The sequence below is a fragment of the Falco biarmicus genome, chromosome 5, assembly GCF_023638135.1.
Source record: "Falco biarmicus isolate bFalBia1 chromosome 5, bFalBia1.pri, whole genome shotgun sequence".
Taxonomy (NCBI): Eukaryota; Metazoa; Chordata; class Aves; order Falconiformes; family Falconidae; genus Falco; species Falco biarmicus.
Window position 1 is genome coordinate 55,426,169 of NC_079292.1, and position 23,631 is coordinate 55,449,799.

Genomic DNA, 23,631 nt, shown 5'->3' on the forward strand with positions numbered 1-23,631 from the left:
TGCTAGCTGCCCTGAGGGTGACATTATAATACTGAGGATCAACTGAGAAGACAAGCTAATTCAGGCTCAGCTGAGTTCTGGCCGCAAGGAATGCTTCATTGTTCAACTGGGTATCTGAGCATCTCATTGAAATGGACACCACTCAGACCACAGTTAGTTTTAGGAAAAGACTGAAGACCACTAGAAAGACCACAAAAGAGTGAAGTCCAGTACATACAATGTGGTTTTAAAAAAATTTACAAATCTAGCTGCTGTGAATGTTTTGCACTATCAGCAGCAGTAGTTCATTTCTTGCTAGTTTTGGTTTTGCAGCAGGTCTGGTCTCTAGTACTAATACAGCCAGAATAGAATGACATATTTTTTGAGTTTGATTACTGACAGTTTCTTTTCCATTTTAATTCAAAAATACAGTGGGAACTATTTGAACAGAGGAAACTATTCATGCCTTAAAACTAGGATCTTGCTCACCAGCTTTGCTTAACCTGGGACTTGTGCTGATTCACATGAAACTATCACTGAGGAAGAACACAGTGAAATGTTGTAATTCTTATATGGAAAAACCCATGAGTTCACCCTAAGGGTACTGAAATGTTTTCACAAACTGGGCTCAAGAATCTCCTGATTAATTCAACCTGGTGCTTTCACATAGCTTGTTGTATTTGCCAGCTTTTGAACCCTAACATAACACTATCTGGGTGAAACCTAGACATCCAGCAAATGGTGGCAACCCCCCACCTCTCCTGCCAAGGCACTAGCTTGAGATGGATATATATATATATATATATATATGTGGGTGGCCTGAATTTGTACCCTTTGACTGCCTGTGACACGGAAGGGGAGAGGTTTGTCCAATGTCCCTACATCACTGAAGAAGATAAGAGAGCACTGGGAAAGTATTTTCCTGCTTGCTTCCATATCTTTTTTACAGTCCCAACTATGCTTTTTATCTCCTCCTCACACTTTAATGAGGGAAGTTTGATCTTCCTACACCAGTTCTGTTTCTTTTATAGATGTTTATATAAGGAAAAACATCTTTCACACACATTGCTGTTATGCAGTCAAATCAGGGTTCTTCACCTGGTGTGCAAAAGCTGAAACACACACAGAGCCAAGATATCTGTTTATTGCATGTCTGTGCAGAGATGGGTGCTAGGTGGTAAATCCACAAAACTAGCCCACCTCTTAACACATGGTAAAACATTTTATACACTTTGAACAATTGTTTATAATTACATTTAGTCACACTTAATTCTCATTGGTTCCTACTAGCCTTGTCTCCATTTAGAGGTAACATGTTCTTTCTTTTCACTGCATGTTCTATGGGGAGAGGGCTTTGTTTGCAGAGGGCTCTCTTTGCTCGAGGGTGGACCTTTTAGTATGTTAATTAGGATAGTTCATGTATAGTTCAAGTAATTTTCTGTTTGGTCTCATTAACCATTTGGTTCCCCTTGAGTTTATCTTGTTGTGTCCCAGCTTGGCATATTTATGATGATGACTATTCCTTCTCCCAAGGCCATGTCTTGTTAACTGTTTGTAAGGGTTGATTAACATCCTCTGTTTCTCAAATTCTTTCTTGTTTTCTTTAAAGTCTATAATTCTTGTTTCATATCCCCCCTTTGAGACTGTATAAGGAAAGAATTTATATTTTCCCCTTATATTAGTATCATCTTTTCATTGGTCAGCCCACACAAGGTCGAATATCTCCATGTACATTGAATTAATACATATATATTCACAAATATTAGAATTCGTACAGTCACAATGTATATCACCTTCTTTATCCATTAACAAATCTCTACCCAAAAGCCATTCTATTTTGAGTAGTCAGGTCAGCCAATTGTTTTATTAGATTGTGTGTATTTCCCAAGGAATGTTGGATAACCTATTTTGCAATCTGATTTATCTGTTCCTTTCATAGGATTGCATCTTTGGATACAAGTGTAATAATTTTCCAGGAGAACAGTGATATTTCCCATTCCTGTTCTTCTCTTCCTCAGTTTATATTAAAGGATGTATTTGCCCATAATTCTCCCCAAGATACGTTAGCAGGCATGAGAATCCTGATTAAAGGAGTTCCTCTCTCTGAGGTTTCTAGGAAGTGTGTACAGACCTAGTAATTGGGTTTGTTCACTATTTGTATTCTTTTCTGTTTTGGTTTAAAATGCCTGTTTTCCTCCCAAGGGTCCTTTAATGGCTGCTTCTCAGAGTTCCTGCTTTGTCCTATCACTATAACTAAGCAAAGGATACCAATTTCTAGTACCATTTCTTGTTACAAGGAAATCAATATTCTTCTGCATGCATTCTACTACTACTACAGTTCTTATTACTAGCATGCAACAATACAAAATTAATCCTTAAGTATAATCTAATTCAAGATATGATTTTTCAAAATCCCTTGTATGGTTCATCAACCTTTAGAAAATTTTAATTTACAGTCCCCAGTTTGTTCAGTGGTCCACAGTTTTGTTATACATGCCTTCTTCACCCAGGTATAATGTATCCAGAAGTCAACTACTCCTAATTTCACTGCTATGTAGGCAGTCACTGGAACAGCATATGGGCCTTTCCATTTTTCTTTTAGTGGTTCATCTCTCCAACTTTTGAGGTAAGCCAGATCTCCTGGTTGAAATTGATGCACTGGTAAATCCAAAGGCAAAAGTGCTCCTTGATTCATGTATCTTAACGACTTCTCTCACCCGATTAGTACAGCAAGGGATCACTTCCGGCCATCCTGAAAAGGTATCTACTAAAACAAGCAAATACTTATACTGGTTGCAGCTCGGCAACTCAGAAAAATCTATTTTCCAGTGTTCCCCAGGAGTAATTCCTCTTTCTTTCCAGACTGCTCCATGAGCATGAATACCTCCAAATGCATACTTAGGATCTGTACAGACGTTAATCCTTTTCCCTTTTCCAATTTCTAATGCTTGAGTTAAAGCAATTATTTTTGCCTTTTGGGCTGGTGTATTAGGAAGTAATACATTAGCTTCAATATCTTCCATTTCTGCATATCCTGCCTGTCTTACTTTGTTACATACAAAGCTATTCCCATCTATGAACAATTCTATATCTTTCTGTATCTGGGCTCCCAAATGGTCCATCTTTCAAGTCTGGTCTGCTAGCAAAAACTTGCTCAATAGTACTTAAACAATCATGTTGTATAGGTTCTTGTTCTGGCAGGAGCAATAGGGTGGCAGAGTTCAGGGAGGTTACTGTTGTAAGATCTGTGTCCTGTTCTAGCAACACTGCTTGGTATCTCACTAGCGGAGTAGGAGAGATCCAGTGATGTCCTTTCTGTTCTAGCACAGCTGCTACTGCCTGAGGCACTAGGACAGTCACTGGGGTCCTAAAGCTGATTTTCAGTTAGCAGTGCTGTGGCAGCTACAGCTCATAGGCAAGCAGGCCAGCCTTTACTTCACTTAATTGTTTACAAAAAATAGTTGACTGGCCACTTCCAGTCACCAAGCAGCTCAGTTAACACTCCCAGCGCCACCTGCTGCCTTTCATGTACATACAGCTGAAAAGGCTTGTTCATGTTAGGTAAGCCCAAAGCTGGAGCTTCCATCAATTTTGGTTTTATGTCATCAAAACCATTCCGAAATTCTGTAGTCCATTCTAACAGTTCTCTAGGACCTTTTATGGCTTCATATAAAGGCTTAGCCATCCATTCAAAAGTTGGTATCCATATCCTGCACCATCCTGCCATTCCTAAAAATCCTTATAGCTCTCTTTGACTTTGGCACTGATACCTGACAGATGGCTTCTTTTCTATCAGTTCCAAGTTCTCTCTTTCCCCTGGGAACTTCAAACTCTAAATATTGAACTTTTTCTTGAGCTATTTGTGCTTTTACTTTTTGAAACCTGGTAACCTGCAAATGCCAGTAGGTTTTCTAAACTTAGCTGTTGCTTCCAAACAGCTCGCTCCAATCAACTTGTCATCTCCATATTGAAGCACAGTAATATCAGGGTATTTACCTTGCCATGGCTCCAGTTCCTTTGCCAGTACATTACCAAACAGAGTGAGGCTGTTCTTGAAACCTTGTGGGAGCACCGTCCAGCTTAACTGACTTTTCTTCCGGTAGTTGTGTGCTCTCATTCAAAGGTGAAGAGGGTCTGACTCTGCTCATCAACAGGTATGCAGATTTCAGATCCAGAATTGTAAAATAAACATTTGTCTCTGGTATTGTGGCTAAAAGCATATATGGAGTTGTTACCACAGATGAACATCTACAGTGATCCAATTTACTTCCCTTAAATCTTGGACCAGCTCATGAGTCCTGGGTTTCTTTACAGGCAATATAGAAGTATTATATTCAGATTGGCACTCCTGCAACAGTCCATGTTCTAGGAAGGCATTAATTATTGGTTCCCACCCTTTCCTAGCTTCAATTTTGATAGGGTATTGTCTTCTCCTTACCAGTTTTGCCTAAGGTTTCAACTCAATTTCAATAGGAGATGCATTCTTTGCTTTTCCCAGTTTCTTATATGCCCAAACCAAGAGAATTATCGCATTCAATACCATGTCTGGGATGTTGTATTCAGGCTTCTCTAAAGTTTTATCTGTCAGCAAGCAAATTTATGCTTTTGAAGCTGTATCAGGTGGGATGTGGAGCTGTACAGAATTCTCAGAGAAAGTTATTTGAGCATTCAACTTGCATAATAAGGCATATATAGAAATTATTGAGTTAATTTAGTATTTCAAATTGTGCATTCCATAGGTTTTAAGAGAGGCCATATAGTTCATTTTCCCGTTGTCCCAACAATTGGGGTTGTCATTTTATTTAAGGGTCACTTACAACTAATGATTAGGAAATGAGTTGCTCCACTATCCGTCAAAAAAAAATAATCAGTAATCTCATTCACCAACTTCACTGGAACCAGAGGATCAGCTGGGGAAACTTTGATTTTATCCCCCGGTCCCCTTCATTCATCCTAATTTTCTAACAAAATAAGATTTACATCCTTTTTGTCCCCTGACTCACGCTTTCCCCCCCGAGGTAGGACACTCCTTCTGATGTCCTTCTTTTTTGCATATAGCACAACTGATTCAGTCCCAAGGATGTTCGACTTTTCAGATCTCTTCCCAACCCCATTCCCATTCTTCCTCTCTTTATTCTTCCTCTTCCTCTACCTATTCCTCTGTTACCTGCTACCAATAGAGATGCTTTTTGTTCTTTTTTCTGCTTTCGTTTTTTACACACTTTATATGCTATCTCTATCAACTGTGAGACATTCCTCTTGCCCTGTCGACCTTCTGCAATTTTTTCTTACAGCTTGTGATGATTGTCCAACTAATAACATGTTCGACATTTTCTGATTAGCTTTCGCATCTAGATTTAAATCCGTCCACTTTTTGTCTACCTCACAACCTCTCATAAAAAGCTGATGGACTTTCTTTAGGACCCTGTTTTCTAGAACTGGTACATTCTGTCAGGGTTTTCCTGATAAAAACTGACAGTTTGTTTCCAGATCAGAGGTAGCAAATGGCACATGTACAAGAACTGGTAAGCCCTCCACCCCTAGTGCTTGTCTCAGAGGTGCTTGACCTCTGAGATTGAGATTGCTCTTTGAGACTAGCTTCAGACTGGACTTGCCCCCTTGTCCTGCTGGAAACAGGACTGAAGTTTTTATCACCCATCTGGTTTAGGTTTTTGTTTGGGGTTTGGGTTTGGTTTGGTTTGTGGTTTGGTGGGGGTTTTTTGGGGGGGTGAGGAGCGCAGTTTTGGAAGCATCTGATGATTTTTCCTGCATTTGTACCATATAGGTGTGGGACTGTGGGCACCAACAACTGTATATCCTCCAGTTCCTCCTGCAACAACATACAGTCCCATTCTTACTGCAATTCTTTCCACGTATACTCTTCTTCCCAGCACATACAGCATCAACACATCTCCTCCCATTTACACTTTTTCTGAGTATCTGGTTCTCTATACAAAGTCATAAAGATATCAATATAAGGCACTTTATCCCACTTACCCTGTTGGCAACAAAACAACATCAATTGTAATATAGTATTAAATTGTAAAGACCCATTTGCTCAGCTGACTTCTGGTTGTCTGAGTTATACTTCAGTTTGGACATCTGACCATGATCAAATCTAAACTATTTGGGTCAAACCCAAACATCAGGCTAACCTGTACCTAGAGTTGTACTTCCCGCTTTGGCCCATGCAGCTTTTCCAAAAAGATACAGCTATATCAGCCTGATCTGTCATTAGCCAGGCATGTCCAGTCTAATATTATGGGAAAGAAAAACTTGGTTTTGTACTTAAGATAGAGAGAAGGGTGCCTGTAAGCAAGGTTTGAGCCTAAGGAAGTCCTATTACACAGTGAGCTGCCTGGCTACAGCCCAGTACTGCAGCTTCACCTCCGTCCATGGGATCCAGTGTGTCAGACTAGCATCTGTCACATAATCAGGTCCACAGGATCTTGTGTTGAACCTTGAGAAGTCCTAGAAAAACAAACTGTTCATCTCCTTAAGCTGTTAGAGAGTCAACTGCCTATTTACCCACCCTAGTGGTGAAATAAGTGCTTGGGAGGTGAAAGAGACCATGGCAGCACAGCATGTCTTCACATGCCCAAAGTGAAAATTATACCCACAAAAGCTGCCACTGCAATTTTGAACTTAGAGCATTTTCCAGATCTCTCATAGTTAATACTGTGGAATGTTCCAGCTGTGTTTGTAGTCACGAATGTAGGATGGAAAGCCAGTCCATAATTTTCTACCCACTGTTTATAAATGCCGTCTGTTCATAATGTAGGTTTTTCTTTTTTCTTCCCATTGTCTTGATATAGCCTGACTCACATTGCAGGGGGCGGGGGGTGGGGGTATTTTTAGTGTTATTTTACCATGGGAGTAGATTTTTTTGTTTTATTTATTTGGGGATTGTTTGTGTGGCATATTTTCCAGAGTTACTTCTACAACGATGACACATTTAACTTCAACTACGCCCAAGCCAAAGCTGCCATGGGCAATTTTAGTGAGGCTGAAGAGGTATGTATTTACTTTCTTTAAAAAACAACAATGGAAACATTTCCCACATACTCCCCCCTTTCCTTCCTTTTCTCCCTCTAGATCTTCATGTTGGTTGAAAATAAGTAGGTTGTGTGGAACATCATCTTCCCCTTCTTAGAGGAACTGAAACTCTCAACGAACACTATTCAGAAAAGATTATCTTGCTAATCTTGTAATGTGAGGTATATGGGGAGTCATGCTGCTTGTGGCGCATCACAAGAGTGCTTGTAGCTATCTAATTGATCAAAGAATGCCCTCTTAATCAGATTTCCTATGCTTTGTGTGGGATCCCAGGCAGTCCTATTGATCAGACTGACTAGGGCATGCTGAGTAAAAGGCACTGAATAGTTAAGAGCTTCTAGGTGTCCCTAGAAATTTGTGTTTAAAAAACCCATATTCTTCCTCTGAGAGATGTGGGAGGAAAAGAGGAAGTGCTCAGTATCTTATTCAGCAGCATACAGATACAGCTGGAAGAGATTAACTTCTACACACAGCATTTTTTGTGTCTATGTGCAGAAGAAACTTAATTACAACTAAAATATGCAAAAGCAAATAGCTATTATGAAGATGGAAGCAATCTTTTCCACAAGACCAGAAAGAAGACAAGCCAGGAAAAAAAAGCAACCACATAGCCTGAAGTGAATCATATAGGTTTGGTTGGTTTGGGGTTTTTGTTTGTCTTGTCTTTCTAACTTTTTAACTCTTCAGGTTTCTCAACAACAGAGCCCCCCTGGGTTTTGGGGGAGTTTTTTGGGTTTTTTATGGTTTGTTTGGTTGTTGTTGTTCGTTTTTTGTTTTGTGGGGGTTTGGGTTTCGGTTTGTTTGTTTGTTTGTTTGTTTTGGGGGGTAGTGTGGGTTTTTTCCCCCCCAGCACCCACCCTCTTAACTTCTGTTACCTGAAAGTGCATCTCTCTCTTAAGAAAAATATCCAAGACTGTCAGGCAAAAGGATATATATGTCAATTCACCTGCCTTAATTTAGTTAGCTTAATGAAAAGTCAAGTGAGTATGTTTTAAAACTATGCTGGCAGGCTACACTAATTCCTGAGACCTCATAAAGATGACAATGCTTCAAGTAAGCTTTAGCTGAAGCCAGGCAACAAAATCACAAAGGTGTAAACTCAGGTTTCTTACACATTATTCTAGACAAATTTGTGTTACATTGCTGATGTATTTAAATAACAGAATTATGTAATTAAATTGATTAGTCTGGCCTAATGTCTGATCTTTGTGATGACACTTTCATATAAAGATCACCCTTCCCCAGTGTCTCATAAACTTGTAAAATATCTCCACATATAGCACTTAATAAGTTATTTAAAAGCTTACAGCTTACCTCCCTGAACATAATGAAATAAAACCTATGATAAAGTGCTACTTACAATGATAATTCTGCTTTCTTTTTATTTCTTCCTTTTCCCCTTCTCCTTGCCCCAAAATTGAGGATCACCAATGTTTAACCAATAAAAATGTCAGTAATTTGTGGAACTCACTGTTCCAGTACATATATCTGCTCCTGTAAAGATACTTTGACTTTTGACAGTACCTGCAGAGGGGCATAAATAGCTTTTTTTCTGTGAGCAAAGCCAGAGTACAATTTAAAATGTGTAACCTCCCCCCATGCATTGCTTTAGCTGTAGAATGTAATAAACCTGAATTTGTACAGTAAGCTACAAAAGCTGAACATTTTGCCTCAGAACCTTACTGAAACCAAAATGGTTAGAAAAGGCTTATTGCTGCCCTGAAATGGTCTCTGACATGTCTAGGGAGGAAAGGCTCATATATATGTGAAACTTCTGGTATTTCAAGAAGATGCTAATGTAATTGCTTGCAATGCTTCCTAAACAAACACATTCCAAATAGCTTTTCCCACAGGCCCAGTGTTCCTTTGTGCTGTTTGTGTTGCATGGCCGCCCACTGGCACTTGTTCAGAGGAGGCCGCACCCTGCACACAGCTTGGCGTTTTGAAGCTGCAGAAGTCCTTTGATAAGCATGGCACTGTTTGAATCCTCCACCTACCCGACACAGAGACGTCCCTACGCTGCAGTTGCATACCCTAACTCTTCTCATAAAGCAGTTGTTCGTGTGGCTTAAGCATTAGCTGCATGTTGAAACGAGGCAGCTGTGCCTTCTCTTTGTTTAAAAAGTACATGCATGTATAATCTTTTATTTTCCTTCTTCCTGCAGGTGTTCCTTTTGATCCAGAGCGAGAAGATAAAGAATGATTTTGTTTACCTTAGCTGGCTGGCTCGCTGCTGTGAGTCACTTTATTCTCAACATTGCAGAATACAGATCCTCCTTTATTGCATCAGTCTTGGCAATCCACTTTCCTAATTGAATTTAATGTTGTAGGTGGATTCAGGACTATGAAAGTGAAAAGCTGATTGCACTAGTTATAGCATGGGTGGTTATTGCACCTTTCATACACCTGGCTATAGTAAGCAATTACTGCTTCAGTGCAATGCTGTTATAGTTCCGTCAATGCAGCTTTGTCCTAACCAGTGAACCTTTTTCTTCTCAGTTGTCTACTCAATTGCTTGAGTGAAGATTTTCTGTCTTTTAAGACTGAGTTACAACTCTGAAATGTTCAGAGTAAAACATAAAATAGAAGCATCATACTGGGTCAGGGCCAAGGGTCTGTTTGCCTCCAAGAGTAGCCAGTGTCAGATGTCTAGGGAAGAGAAGGATGAGGCAAGCGTTCACAGTGTTTTTCTTCCTACCACATTACTCTTTGTGTTGTCCAAACTGCTGTGCCTGAGGGATGTCCTTTATAATCTCCGGCATTTTTTTTCTTCCAAAAAATTTTCCATTCTTTCTGTGAACCCAGAAAACTTTTGCTATGTTAAATATCCTATAGCAAGTTTTATTTAGTTTTTCTGAACCCCAATTCAGATACAGTGCCATATGCAAAATAGTATAGAGGTGGGCTTTTCTAATAACTCAGTCTGAGACTCCTTAGGCCAATTTGTTTTCCTTACAGTGCCTCAATACAAAAATGTTATCTTATCCAACAGTTTTCAGTAGTTGTACTTGGAATGTAAATATGTATGTTTTGGGACATAATACCATATCGCAGACATGTTCAACATCTCTAATGTGATCTTTCCAGACAGGCACATGACACCTATGGATGCCTATCTGACTCTACTTTTAGGACATGCCAGTTTATTTCCTTGTTCATTTGTCCTGGTTTTGACTGGGGTAGAATTAATTTTCTTTTCAGTACCTGGTACAGTGCTGTGTTTTGGATTTAGTATGAGAATAACTCCCCGATGTTTTTAATTGTTGCTAAGTAATGTTTACACTAAGTCAAGGACTTTTCAGTTTCTCAGGCCCTCCGTGAGAGGGCTGGAGGGCACAAGGAAGTGGGAGGGGGCATAGCCAGGACAACTGACCTGAGCTAGCCAAATGGACACTCCATACCATAGAACATCATGCTCAGTATATAAATTGAGGGGGTGCCCAGAGCCTGCAGTTTCTGCTTGGGGACTGGCTAGGCATCAGTCAGCAGATGGCGAGCAATTGTATAGTACATCACTTGTTTGAGGGGTTTTCTTCTTTTGGATTTTATTCCTCTTTCCCTCTCTCTCCTTTTCATTACAATTGTTGTTATTATTATTTTATTTTATTTCAACTCAATTATTAAATTGTTCTTATCTCAGCCCTCAAGTTTTACCTTTTTCCCTGATTCTCCTACGCATCCCACTAGGGGCAGGGGGGCAGTGAGCAAGTGGCTGTGCAATACTTAGTTGCTGGTTGGGGTTAAACCATGACATCATTAAGCTGCAATACCTGGTTAGGTTTGAGCGTTTTATATGTGAATGTTTTCTGTGAATTTTTTTGACAGGAGAACTCCCATTGCAAAGGGAATTTATGGTTGCTCAGTAGACAGTGTTCATCCCTCTGATTCTGTGCTGTAGTAGTTCTTTGACATATATGTGGGAATGCAAAACTCTTCGAAGGTGCTACTTATTATGCAAGAAGTAGAATTAACACCATGTTATCAATTAAAACCTGTCTAGCTCTTTCATAGGAGTTGCTGTATGTTCTTGAGTGTGTTTTGCCATTCTGAATTCCTGCTGAAGTTTCAGTAGAGCTGCTGTATTCTTCTGTGTCTGTCTTAAAATTTTGATTTTTCATTCCCTGCTAGAATTCAAGCTGCTAGAATTCTTTGCAGAAACAACTTTTCAGTGATTAATATAGTTACATTTTTGTGTCAAGTATGTAAATTACTATTAGGTCCTTCTGGATAAAAGCTGCTGTGGAAATTACAAAGCATTACAATACATTCATGTTAAAGTATGATTAGGTATTGAGCTGTAAACAATTCAATGCTGAAATATTTCCAAAGGGCAAAAAGTACCAAAGATGCATATTTTTTGGATGCTAGACAGTATTTTTTTGTTTAATATTATTGTACTATTTATACCAAATTCTTCTTGAAGAGAAGGTAAAAAAAAGTGAATTAGCACAGTACTCCTTTTCTCTAGATGAATGGGTTGGTATTTGGAAATTAAGAACTGGCTGTTTGGCACTGTGTATGGTATCTGGAGCTGATGAAAGAAAAATCTGATTTGATGTCTTGCTGCCTCCTGAACAAGAAGTGTCTATAAATCCTGTAATTTGGTGCTACATGTTTATTGTTGATGATTGTCACCTGCAACATATGTATTGGCACAGTGGGCACAGATATAATAAACTAAACAGTCCATCTTTTGAAAGAGCACAAGAGTGATCCATGTGTGAACAGCCAGCTGCTCTGTGAGTAGCTAGTAAGGCTTAAAAAGAAAGGAATACTTAATTTAATTTTATTTTCTCCCAGTACTTGAATCAGTCTGAAATCACCAATATCAACATCAGATTCAACAGAATGGGTTCTTATCTGCAGAAAATCAAATTTTAGAACCCTTTGTGTTCAAACATCGTAGTAGAATTTCCACTAGCTGAGATGGAAGATTCAGATTCTTTTGTTTCTATTTATGTATAGCAGAAATTTTTAAAGTTAAAGGCCAGTGAAAAATTCTAGTCATACAGGCATATTTAAAACTAGCACAAAATCTCAGGAATTTGGAAACATTTTTTCTAGTAGATGCATAATGACAAGTTTGGGGTTTGTTATTCTTGGAGGGGCTTTGCCACCCCACCCCCTCCTTTTTGGTTTGCTATGAATCATGGGAATTGAATGTTTAGATTGAGGTGGGCACCAAGTATTAAAGACCTCAGTTCTGTGCCAAATAAAATTTTTATGTGTGTAAGAACACGTAATACTAAATCTCACCATCTAAATGGATTGCCGCAGTTCATTGTCCTGCATAAAATAACTTCTCTAATGCTTCCCATTCTGTTCCTTAATCACATGTGAAATCATGAGAGTTGTGCTTATTGCTGTTTCTGTGAAATATAAATTGAGGTGTAAATGCCATAATTATTCCTCTTGCTGTTTGTATCTCTGATGAATTGGCTGTTATCACTAGTAAGGCCGAAGATAAGGACAAGTTTCCCTTCCCAACCTCATGGTCACAGGGTGAGGCATGCATTTACATTAAGCATAGAAATTTAGGAACGTTTACTCCTCCTGCCATTGAGTATTGTGCACGTCATTTTCTTTTCACAATCCCAGCTATTTTTTATTGCAGATATTATGAATAAGAAACCACAGCTGGCCTGGAAGCTCTATCTGAAGATGGAGACCTCAGGGGAGTCCTTTAACCTATTGCAGATCATTGCAAATGATTGCTACAGAGTGAGTCTTCTCTTCGGAGCTTCATGTATGACATGTTAATTCAGTGATTGTACCAACAGTCATTTTTTTTTATACTTTCCATCATTGTCATCACTAGTGAACTTTCTTTTATAACAGCAGGATGTCGTAATAATGTAGATGAGTTGGCAAGGATTAGTCAGTATTTTAACCTACAGGCCTTCTTGGTCAACAGCCCACTGTTTAAAACATTGGTAAATTAATGCATGCTAGAGCTATCAATAACAGTAACAGTTCTTCCCCTACTAGGGATTCATTGTTAGTAGAAAATACAAGAAACTTTTAAGAAAAAAATCTAGCATAGATTCAGCAAGTAGCTTCATGGTGCGTTTTTTTCCTGTGTCAATGTTATTTGTTTCCTTAAAGCTTGTAATGGCAATGGGAGATAGTCCTTTGTTAATCATAAAGAAATGGAAAGAGAATTCCCACAACTACTATTCTATCTGCCCGAGTGGGGCAGAGAGACATGGTGTGTGTGTAATCACTAGGGGTAAAACTACTTAGAAAAACTGGTGAGCTTAACTGCCTACAACGGGATCCCTGCTAACACAAAATATTTCTTCTTCTTTTGAACCTGTTCTAAAGGGGACTCCTAAAGAGATAAGGTTAGACTAAGCAGTCTTAACATTTTTAAAAGTCAAGCTAGACAAGACAATGTCCACTTCAGTAGGGATGCTGTAGGCATTTTAGGACAGGTTACAATATATGCTACCTTACTTATACTAAGCTTCTGGATTAATGTTTACTAGTTCTGATGCTCCGTGCTACTACACTGCTGGCACACCTCCAAATTCAAGTTTATACAAAGCTGTGTTAAATAGTGAAGAGATCTTGGGAAGCTGATTACAATTCTGACTAAATTCTTAACATCTAATTCTCAGATGGTGTCTATATACAGTGAGACTTAGCTCTGGTTCAACTTTTTTTGCTGTTCTGCAAAGCATAGAAAGAGAACATGAGAGCTTCATCTGCAGGATGGATGTAGAGGCATATAAAGAAATCTTGTCTGAGAGGATTGTAAATGGCACTACAAGAAAAAGAAAAATTTGTTGTCCTATGCAAAGTACTGCCGTGCAAGAGGTCAGTGGACAATAATAGGATGCTGTATCTAGCATCCTCTCTGCCATCTCCAAGGGTGATTGCACTGTGTTGGGACATAGACAAGTAGCAGCTCAGTGACAGGACAAAATGATGTTCTTTGGAAAAGTGTCATGGTGAGACACAGGCCATCCACTTTCCAGATTATATTGGCCAGAGCCAGAAGGTAATTTTTATCAGTTATTTAGGAAGCAACCATTTTATATTTAATTTAAATTAAATATAAAATATAAAGACAGTTTGTAATTTTGTGATTGTGCAAATATAGTAGTTCACTGTTGTAAGAAGGCAGATGTGAGAAAAGCAGAACACAGATAACAGGTGTAAAGCTCATGGAGCTGGTTCAGTGGAGCCTAATGCAAGTGAATACACAAGAGCTAGCAGCTATTAGCATAGGCTTATTAGAGATACAGTGACCAAACTTGCCATTATAGAGGAAAGATAGTAAATGGAGTCCTATTGGAAAACCTCCCAATGATTCTCAGTTCAGCCAAGCTCACCAAAGAGCAGCAATATCCACATACTATCTGTAACATTCTTTTTTGCTGTTTTCTTTCATCTGACAATGTAACATGTTTTCAAAATGCTACCAAACATATAACTGAAAAGTCAGAAAATCTACCTTGTGACCTCAAAAGCACTAAGCAAGTTATCTCTTGCACATCTTTCAAGTATTCAATCCACCATCTCACCCTAAAAGTCTTGTTGCTCAAGCAAGTGGCTATGTCTCTGGTGTTTCCCATAGCTGCGGTCTGTGAAAGCAAGTTGACAGTTAGACCGTATGTCAAATCTCTCTCTAGACCATTTAAAGTTTCACTTAATTCAGTTGATTACTTTGCCTGAATTCTTCTTAAAACCTTGTTGTATTCTAGAGGAGAAGCAGCTCCAACACTTTAGATTTATCTAGAGCTCTTAAAAACTGCACTTTCAGGACTAAATCTTTCAGCCTAATTATGTGTCTATGTATGACCATGAATGACTGCTCCGAAGACCAAGGAACTGCATTTCAAAAATTATTATTATGGTGTTATAACTTCTCTTTCTACACTGCCAGCTGTTTGTACCTCTTCCACTAAACGGCAAGGCCCAAGTTGTTTGAGATTATGTAACGTTTTCCCGTTGTTTCTGAAACATTATATTATATTGGAGGTCCAGAGACAGTACCGTAGCTGTAACTTAAGAAGGCAGTTGCACACCAGGCTTCACTCAACAGAATGTTGAATGAACACGGATGGAGCAAGGTCGACAGTGTCCTGAGAAAAGATGTAGCTGGATGCCCGATTGCTATGCTGACAAAATTTGTTCAGTGAGGAAGCTGGGATGCACAACTTCTGGCTAATTTCTTGCTGCTTTTCATGCAATAGCCCATCTTGTCCATATAGGGAACAGCACATGACTTGGGTTGAAGCATTTCTTGCTTTATGTAAGATAGGAGGAGGACATTAAACCAGTATCTGCTTAATGGAACTAGACCAGCTGCCAGTTTGGAAAGATCAGTATTCAATTTTTTTCTTTTTAGCTGACACAACTCATACTGTTTATACTGACTATCTTTATTCCCATTCATTTAAGTACTTGCCAGTCAGCTGTGGTTAAAATGACCATTTATGTGAAGATTATGTGAAGACTCATTCTGCAGTACCTGTGTTCTCTGACTAAAGTTTCCAAACATAACTCCCACAGCCTGTTCTTTTTTTCTTAGCAGATGTAGGCTTCCAGCTGAGGCTATGCTCCGTCTACCTTCTGTGCTCTCCCATGGGAAGATGCTAGCCACAAATAACATTGCTATTCAGGCTTGCCCGAATGAAAAACAATCACAGTCATAGATAAGGTCCACATGAGTTATGCTGACTTCAAAAGCCACAGTTACTGTGGTCACTCCTTTCGCACTGACTGTTGCCAACCAACTTGCTTCTTGTTCCCATTTCGCACTGACTGTTGCCAACCAACTTGCTTCTTGTTCCCATTTACAAGTAGAGAACCTAAGGCAAAAAAGATAGGGTACACAGTGATTTTCCTATGTTGGTTTATAGTCACTGAATCTTATTTTGTACTGTCCTGTAACAGTGAAGAAAAAAATTTACCTCTGAGTTAAAACCAAAAGACATCCAAGTATGTCTCTCTGTATATGATCAAAACAAAAGTGCTGATCATTCCTGACTAACAAAGATCACAGTGCAGTTTGTCTGTAATATGTTCAAAGACATAGACCAGTAATGGTGCAGTACTACCTGTTTCTCTGTGTAGAACTGAAATGTGCCTGTTCTGTGTCACTTGCTGCCTGCAGAAAAACAGGAAAATGCACAATTGCTTCTGTGGCTTACTACTGATTTCAGAAAACTGAGCTCAAACTTTTTCATTCCCTTCTGAAAGATGGTCATATAGTCAGAAATAACGTTTCATTTTCTATGCAGATGCATCAGTTTTACTATTCAGCCAAAGCATTTGATGTTCTGGAGAGACTGGACAGTAATCCTGAACACCGGGAAGGCAAGAGGGGTGCTTGTGTGGGTGTCTTTCAAATGATCTTAGCTGGCCGAGAAGCAAAGTGAGTATTCTGTGTTAGATATGAATTTACTTTACTCTTTTCCTATTTCCAGTTAGCTGTAAGCCAGAATCGTAACCTTACTTTAGGACTACGTATCCTCTTCCAATTCTTTATTGACCTTTCAGAGAATAGACTCTCTGGGCTAGTTGTTCTATATGCAGCGTTCAGTTTGAAGTGTATCTTCCACGCTAACATTTATAGAATAAAAAATGGAGAATAACTTAAAAGTGAATGCTAGAACTGCAGGAAACCAAAATACATTAGTCATTATACTAGGAAGAGCTAAATTATAAATGTAGTATGTTCATGAACTGAGGGAAAAGAACCTCGTTTCATGTTGATGGCATAAGAATGGGAAACTGTCCCATGACATTTTAAGTTTCACAGAACAGAACTAAGAAAACATTTACTCTGCACTGTAGGAAGGATGTGACTTCTCTAAACAATGAGTGGATGAGACTGTGTTTTCATTGAAGTTTGCTTTCTGAAGACACTGTCCATTTCAGACAAATAGACTTACTTGATGAAAGCTTAAAGGAAATTATCTGTGTTACTGATAATTTTGCTTTTGGCCCATTTCACTGGATGGGAGAATGAGAGTAGTGAGGCTGTTATTTAAGAACTGTTTCATTGTGAATATTCTGCTGTGACACCAGATGGCCATTCTGCCCTGGCCAAAGCTGCTGTTTCATACATGGCTGGTGGGTGTGTATTTTGGCTTCTACGCCTTCCTTCTATTCCCTTCTCTGCTGGTATAATCTCATTAACTACCGCACCCTTCAAGTGTCCTTTTAGCAACTCCTGCAGTAGATGCAGTAAAAGACACATAGGTTGCTTGTTTTTCAATATGCATACAAGTTCTTGCTGTAAAGTAGCTGGCAAACTGCAGCTTCGTACTGGTTTATCCTACTGGTAACGTTCATTTCCATGTTATTTGTATTTATGTGTAAGGTGATTTGGCAGTATTAACCTAGATGTTGCCATACTGAAGACTAGCAAGCAGCATTAAAGACCAAAAGTTGCTTTCTAGGGAACTACTTTGCAAGAATAAGGATATAAATACACACACACATGCATATTAAACTCCAAATTAATTAATTTTGCTGACTTTTTGCTTTTAATTTCTCTCCTTGTTGCAATTGTAGAAAAGACTTTTATTTTTTCTTTTTTTTTTTTGTCCCCTGGGATCTCACCTACTGTGCGTTTTTACCTATTCCTGATCTGCAGATGAATGGACCTCTCTGTCTAGGAACCATGTTTTGCAAAATAGCTTTGATGCAAGTAGTTGTTTCTTGTATCAGTTGGGTCTTATCTTCATTTAAATCTTTGTGTTTCACCTTTGTAGAGAGACTCTACGGGAAGTACTGCATCTTCTGAAGAGCACTGGTAATTCTCAAGTAGAATACATTGTCCGCATCATGAAAAAGTGGGCCAAAGAGAATAGGGTCCCTGTTTAAGTCAGTGCCACAAAATGAACTGGGTTGGTTACTGTAGTGTATGTGGCCATAAGATGTGGGTCTTGATTTCTCCTGTGCATTCTGGGTATCCCCTTCCTCGCAGGACTTTAAACAATCAAGCAGGTTGACCCAGGTGAGCAATGGCGTAGTGCAGTGAGATTTCAAAACATTCAGCAAGTGGGTTTTGGGATTTTTATTAAACCTTTATCGGTACTTTTTCTGCTACACCACCTCTATTCCTCATTCAAACTTTCAGTATTTAGTAGTAATTCCAGCTGCACCCAAGTCAAAGTGTTTCTCAGATGTTCCCCAGATTTCTCTGCGCAAGGTACTGGACTGCTTTGTGAGGTTTTTTTCAGCAAGTCTTCTGGCCTTCAGAGAAGAATCATTTGTTAAATGACTGAGAAAGATCTACTTCAGCAAATGATGGAATGTGGCAAGTAGAGAGGATGACGGTGACAACCAAAAGCCAGTACTAGTGTATCAGATAATACAAAAAGACTGCTATATATAAATAGAAGGGTAAAATACAAACCATATTCTGAGTGCTGTCTTTTTCTGAATAAATCTCAATAACTAATACCTTCGTTTCTTAGGGTCTTTTATAAGAATTGTTTTCTCTCTTACTATCTTTTTCAGACCATAGAGATTTGACTGACTGTATTGTTCATCTTGCTTTGAGGTTTGACACTCAAAACATTTATTCATGTTAATATAATTTGAGTAATCCATTTAGTTTAGCAATCAGATGGATAAAAGAACTGGATGTTTTGAATCACTTCAGCATTTACCACCTTCATTAGCAATATATTTATTATACTTTTGGATTTGTTATACTCTCCTGGTTTTTGCAAACGGTTCAGGGAATACATACTTCTAAAAGAAGGCAATAGTTGTAACATAGAAATTTATTATACGTTTTATAGTGAAAAAACATTTGTATATTACTTTAAAAGGAAAATTTACATTTTCTAGATTTGTAAAATACTTGTGATGGTTATTTTTATCTTTCGGAATGAAACTCAGGATACTCTATTCTCTACTGTCTGTGCTTTGATTAAAGTTCTTAATTGAATCTACAGTTGAATGGCTGGTCTATGTTGCTTCATACTGCAGAAGTTAAAATAGTATATTCATTTTTCTGTGGAAGAGGGCAGATTTGTGACTGGTCATTAAATAAATGCACATTCAGTAATCAGTCAAAGGCAAGCCAATGGCCTTGGACCTGATTTTATGGTAGTGTGCTGAAAATAAGGAGGCTGGGTGTATATGGAACGTATACACCTTTGCCATATAACATGTTAGTGTCTTTACTGCTTTACGCAAAAGCTGTGGGTGTCGTCATTCAGGTATCTAGAAGTGCTTTTGATAGTTGCAGCTACTTGCATTTACATCTACAAAACTGATCCATCATACTAGCAACAATAATAAAGCCTTTCAGCAGGAGCAGGGGCAACATTATACGCATTCATAAGAGGTGTGAAAGGAGCAGGATTTTCACTGAAAGCAGTTACAAAATGTGTTTCACTTGTAAAAGGCATTTTTTTTTTCCTTCCCTGTTAAATTAACTTGGAAGCAGGTCGGGAATACAATTATGAGTCTTGGTACAAAGCTAAAAAAAATTGTGTTGGTGGCTTTGTAGCAGATGTTAAACACATCTAATTACTCCCTTTATTGAAGCTTAACTTGCAAGAGAGCTGAAGAACATCCAAATCCATTGCAGACCATTTTACATGTTGGTTGAATCTTCTGAAATGTGTGACGGCATTGCAGCGTAAGGGCTTGGGGACTAATTTTAAATTCTCTGTCTGTGACCAGTGAACAAGTTTTGAAAACCTTACCTTTATTCACTATAGTCACAAAGTCGTATTTGATATGCTAAATAATGTGGGGTTTAGCACAGTGCATTTCATTGCCTGGTAATAAAGCTTTTGTCATGTAAGACATAAAGAACAGGGACTGCAGGGCTTCGACTTGAGCAGTGATGAAATAAAAGATATATTACATATTGTCCTAGCATTTAGGGTCTTGGTAATGGAACAGATGTGTAGGTACTATAAAAATACAGAACAATAAAAGTGCTGAAATATTGGTGTTTATTTTACCTTAGAAATACATTCTAAGACCATCTATTGTTTAATCTGAGATCATATTCAAAGAACAGAGGTGTAAATAGAAGTTGCCTTAGCTGATACAGAAAGGGGAGTTAATAAAGAATTTCTAAAGCTGTTTCTCAGGCAGAGTTAACAAAATCTTATCCCTGCCCATTTCCGTATTTCCCTGAGCTGTGGTTATTTAAGGAGTCAAGGTACTCTATTTAGGACAGCTAGGAGTGAAGTTAAATATGAAGAAAAACAACAGAAGTGACATATACAGAACAAGCAGGCAGTGAAGAATGCATGTGCAGAGTCAGGAAAACAGGGAAGTTTACTGGGGCAGGAGTAAGTAATAGAAAATTGAAACAGTGGCATTTCAGATAATGTAGTGGAAGAGAAACTAAGGCAGAAAGAAATCACTGCATCATTAGAATTTCAAGGAAGAGTATGGAAAATACAGTAATTTCTTATACTCTGAATAAGCATCTGATTCTGGCAAAAAAGCTATAGAGAATGCACAGAAGGTACTGTGCTAGCAGTCATACCATTAGTAGTGACAGGTGGAGAAAGCCAAACCCAAAACAGCATGTAACTGCTTTCAGTTGGGCCCTGACCCATTCCTGATAGATAAGGAAGATGACCTTCAATTAAACGTTGTAATACCTGAACAACATTTATGCCAGTAACTTCTAAGTGTATTACACTGCAGGGGAGGACATTTATCCTACCTGTTGCTGCAAGTGAGTTCCAGAATAACACCTTTTGGCGAGCGTCTGAACTGATACAATACAACAGCAACCCTCTTAGAAGATAGATGCTGGATTCCAGAATTATTCCAAGTGTAGTAATAGCTGGAACCAAGTACTGCACGACACTGGAGATGGCAAGTTCATTGTGAAGGATCCGTCACATCACCTTCCAACTCTGTGGACTGTAGCAGGCATTTAGGTTCATGTGGTTCGCTCAGCTTGAAGATTGCTCAGAAAATCATCTACAGTTGAATAAGGAACTTGGCCATTAGCTCCTAAGACTGAGGCACAAAATAATTACATATATTGCTGTTACTACATGTAGCTTCACTATATGGGAGCTATATGTATATTGAGGAACACATCTGAGGGTTACGCTTTGGTTTACTCTTTAACCAGATTTTCCCTGCATTATCTCCAGAAGTAACTTCTGGTCACTCTTTTTTTATTTCCAGAGTTCCTTCTGCCCATTTAATCTATTCATTTGATCATTGATTAAGTAGATAATTGCATGAAAATGTATCAGTAACCCTTAAAATGAAGTCATTAATTCACTACTAGATAATCTGGTGTGACCCGACATAGTGCAAGACAGTAGATTTCACTGGCTAATCTTTGTGTTGAATCCAATAACTAATTGGGCTTTCCATAAAAATATTTGCCAGAAAAACTTAAGTCTCAATTTGAATGTGGATAATAGAAACCCCATAGTTTTACTTTGTAATTTGTTCAAATGGTTAAATCGCCTTTGCTCTTTTAGAAATTGTACCTTAATTCTAAATTCAGCTTGTTTGGCCTTGTTTTCTAATACTTGATTCTTCCAGTGTTCATCTTTGCTGTTAAGTCATTGAAGCATAGCATTCTTTGGTTTGGTTTGGATTTTTGGTGGGGTGGTGTTGGGATTTTTTCATCCTTAGGTATTCCTAAACTGCAAGCAAGTCACCTCTGTCTGTCTGAAAGACAGCGTCCCTTGAAAGGCTGTTTTCCTGGCCTCAGATTGTCAACAGATTTTTTTTAAAAAAACATGGCCATGGAGCACTGGGCATACTTTATCACTGTATGTGATACTGCAATATGCTTCTCCATACTGCCGCTTACTAGTCTTCTACCTGTGTACTCAAAGACTCTGTTCACCCTTTTTGGCATACTGTCACAGGGGGAGCTTGCATTAAACTGCTTCTCGACTGTGATGTGACATCTAGGATTTTTCCAGAACTGGTATTTTCCAGGGTACAGTCTACCTTTTGGAAGAGACAGCCTACCTTTACCTCTACAAAAAATACATTTTGCTCAAATGGGCTCATTTTATAGCTCATGCAGATCACTCTGTGTGACTATCTTATTCTCACTAATTACTAGTCTGTTTCTCTGCAGCATATTATTAAAAGTGATGTTTTACCTCTATATCTGGATCATCAAGGGACATGTTGGATCCTCCATTATTCCAGGACCCACTAAATTAAACCCTCAATACATTCTATTAATGATTACTGATGGTTACTTTTCATCATTTGTCATTCTCAACTTATTTAACATGTACCTTACAGATACTTATTATGCTGTTCTTTTAAATTAAGTATATGACATTAGAAATGTATGTATTGAATTTGTATAACTGCAATATTTTTGTATTCAGCTAAAGTTGTAAAAGATCCATGTCATGGGAGCTAATACTTCCTATTCATTCTTTATTAGATGAACCTTACAGCATCCCAGAAAGATTGATGGAGTCCAATTGTTCAAGGCTGCTTGCAGAATTTGAAACAACTTTTTTTTGCCCTGTAATCACATTTTGAAGCCACACACCAAAAGCTTTACTTTTGACCTTGTAGAGTTTAAACTTTCATTTGGAACAAATAAGGCAGGCATTTCACATCTCTGGGCAAGGGACAGTTCCTAAATTCCTCATCAGTCTTGCTTCATTGATGAATTACACTAGCATCTATTTATAGATTTAAAAATAAAAAATATATTTAGTAAGAGCTGGGACTTTTGAGAAGCCACAGTGTAGTGTATTCCTCAAATTAAAAGGAGAACTGTTTCAATTCATACTTACACACTGTATTGTGCTTAATTGCTCCACATTATATCATTCTTAGTAATGCTCCACATAATATTATTCTTAGTAATTTTTTAAGAGAATTTAAAATAATGAATGTAGTAAAATAAGTAATGGTCTTTAAAATGTTTATACAAGTAGATCTTCAAGAACCTGGGATTTAAGTTATTTTGACAGGAAATATGCTGTGCGGTAGTTTGTAGCCGTTCTCAGACACAGCTAAATCTAACTGAAAAGTGAGACAGTACCGATGCTGGTGTCTCTGAGCTGCACGGTAATGGACCCAGCACTGCTTTTTTCAAGTCCTCAAACCACACCTTAAGCTGGCCCTTACCTAGGGATGAGTGATGAGCCTCAGACTCCACCATCTGTTCCTTGATCACCATAAGCGACTTCCATGCAGTCGGTTCTGTGAGAAACCACACACAACAGAGCAGGATTATATAATATATAGTAATATATTTTAATTATATATGGAATAATGTTGAGATGGTGTATGTCATGTAGAAAAGAACCATGCTTCAATTCTAACAGTTACATTGCGCATTGCTACAGTTATAATTTTCTTTGATGATTTTGTCCTTAATCATGGTGGGATTGTTATGCCATCTACTCTAAAGCTACGGGTAATATTTCTTCTCTCACATCAGTGGGTGAGGCCTTTATGTAGGTAGCCATTATGTGACAAAATACAATGTCTTACTTTGCAGAGCTAGTGAATTAATTCACATCACATGTAAATTTATCTCTTGATAGTTGTGTCTAAGAAAACTTTAGAAAAATTAAATTACAAAACCAGATAAACCAGGTCTTAAACTGCCTGGTATATTCCCAATACTGAAGCTTATCA

At 38.3% G+C, this 23,631-nt stretch overlaps 1 protein-coding gene across 1 annotated transcript in view; it reads left to right on the forward strand.

The window, feature by feature from the left end:
• Positions 1 to 18,958, forward strand: part of IFT56 (intraflagellar transport 56) — a 55,236-nt gene extending 36,278 nt beyond the window's left edge. Inside the window, exons 14-18 of the mRNA XM_056341421.1 lie at positions 6,910 to 6,993; positions 9,201 to 9,270; positions 12,650 to 12,756; positions 16,287 to 16,420; positions 17,766 to 18,958. Of these exons, the coding sequence (XP_056197396.1) occupies positions 6,910 to 6,993; positions 9,201 to 9,270; positions 12,650 to 12,756; positions 16,287 to 16,420; positions 17,766 to 17,877 (507 nt within the window). The 3' untranslated portion in view covers positions 17,878 to 18,958. The remainder of the gene's footprint in view (positions 1 to 6,909; positions 6,994 to 9,200; positions 9,271 to 12,649; positions 12,757 to 16,286; positions 16,421 to 17,765) is intronic.
• Positions 18,959 to 23,631: the final 4,673 nt, after the last annotated feature.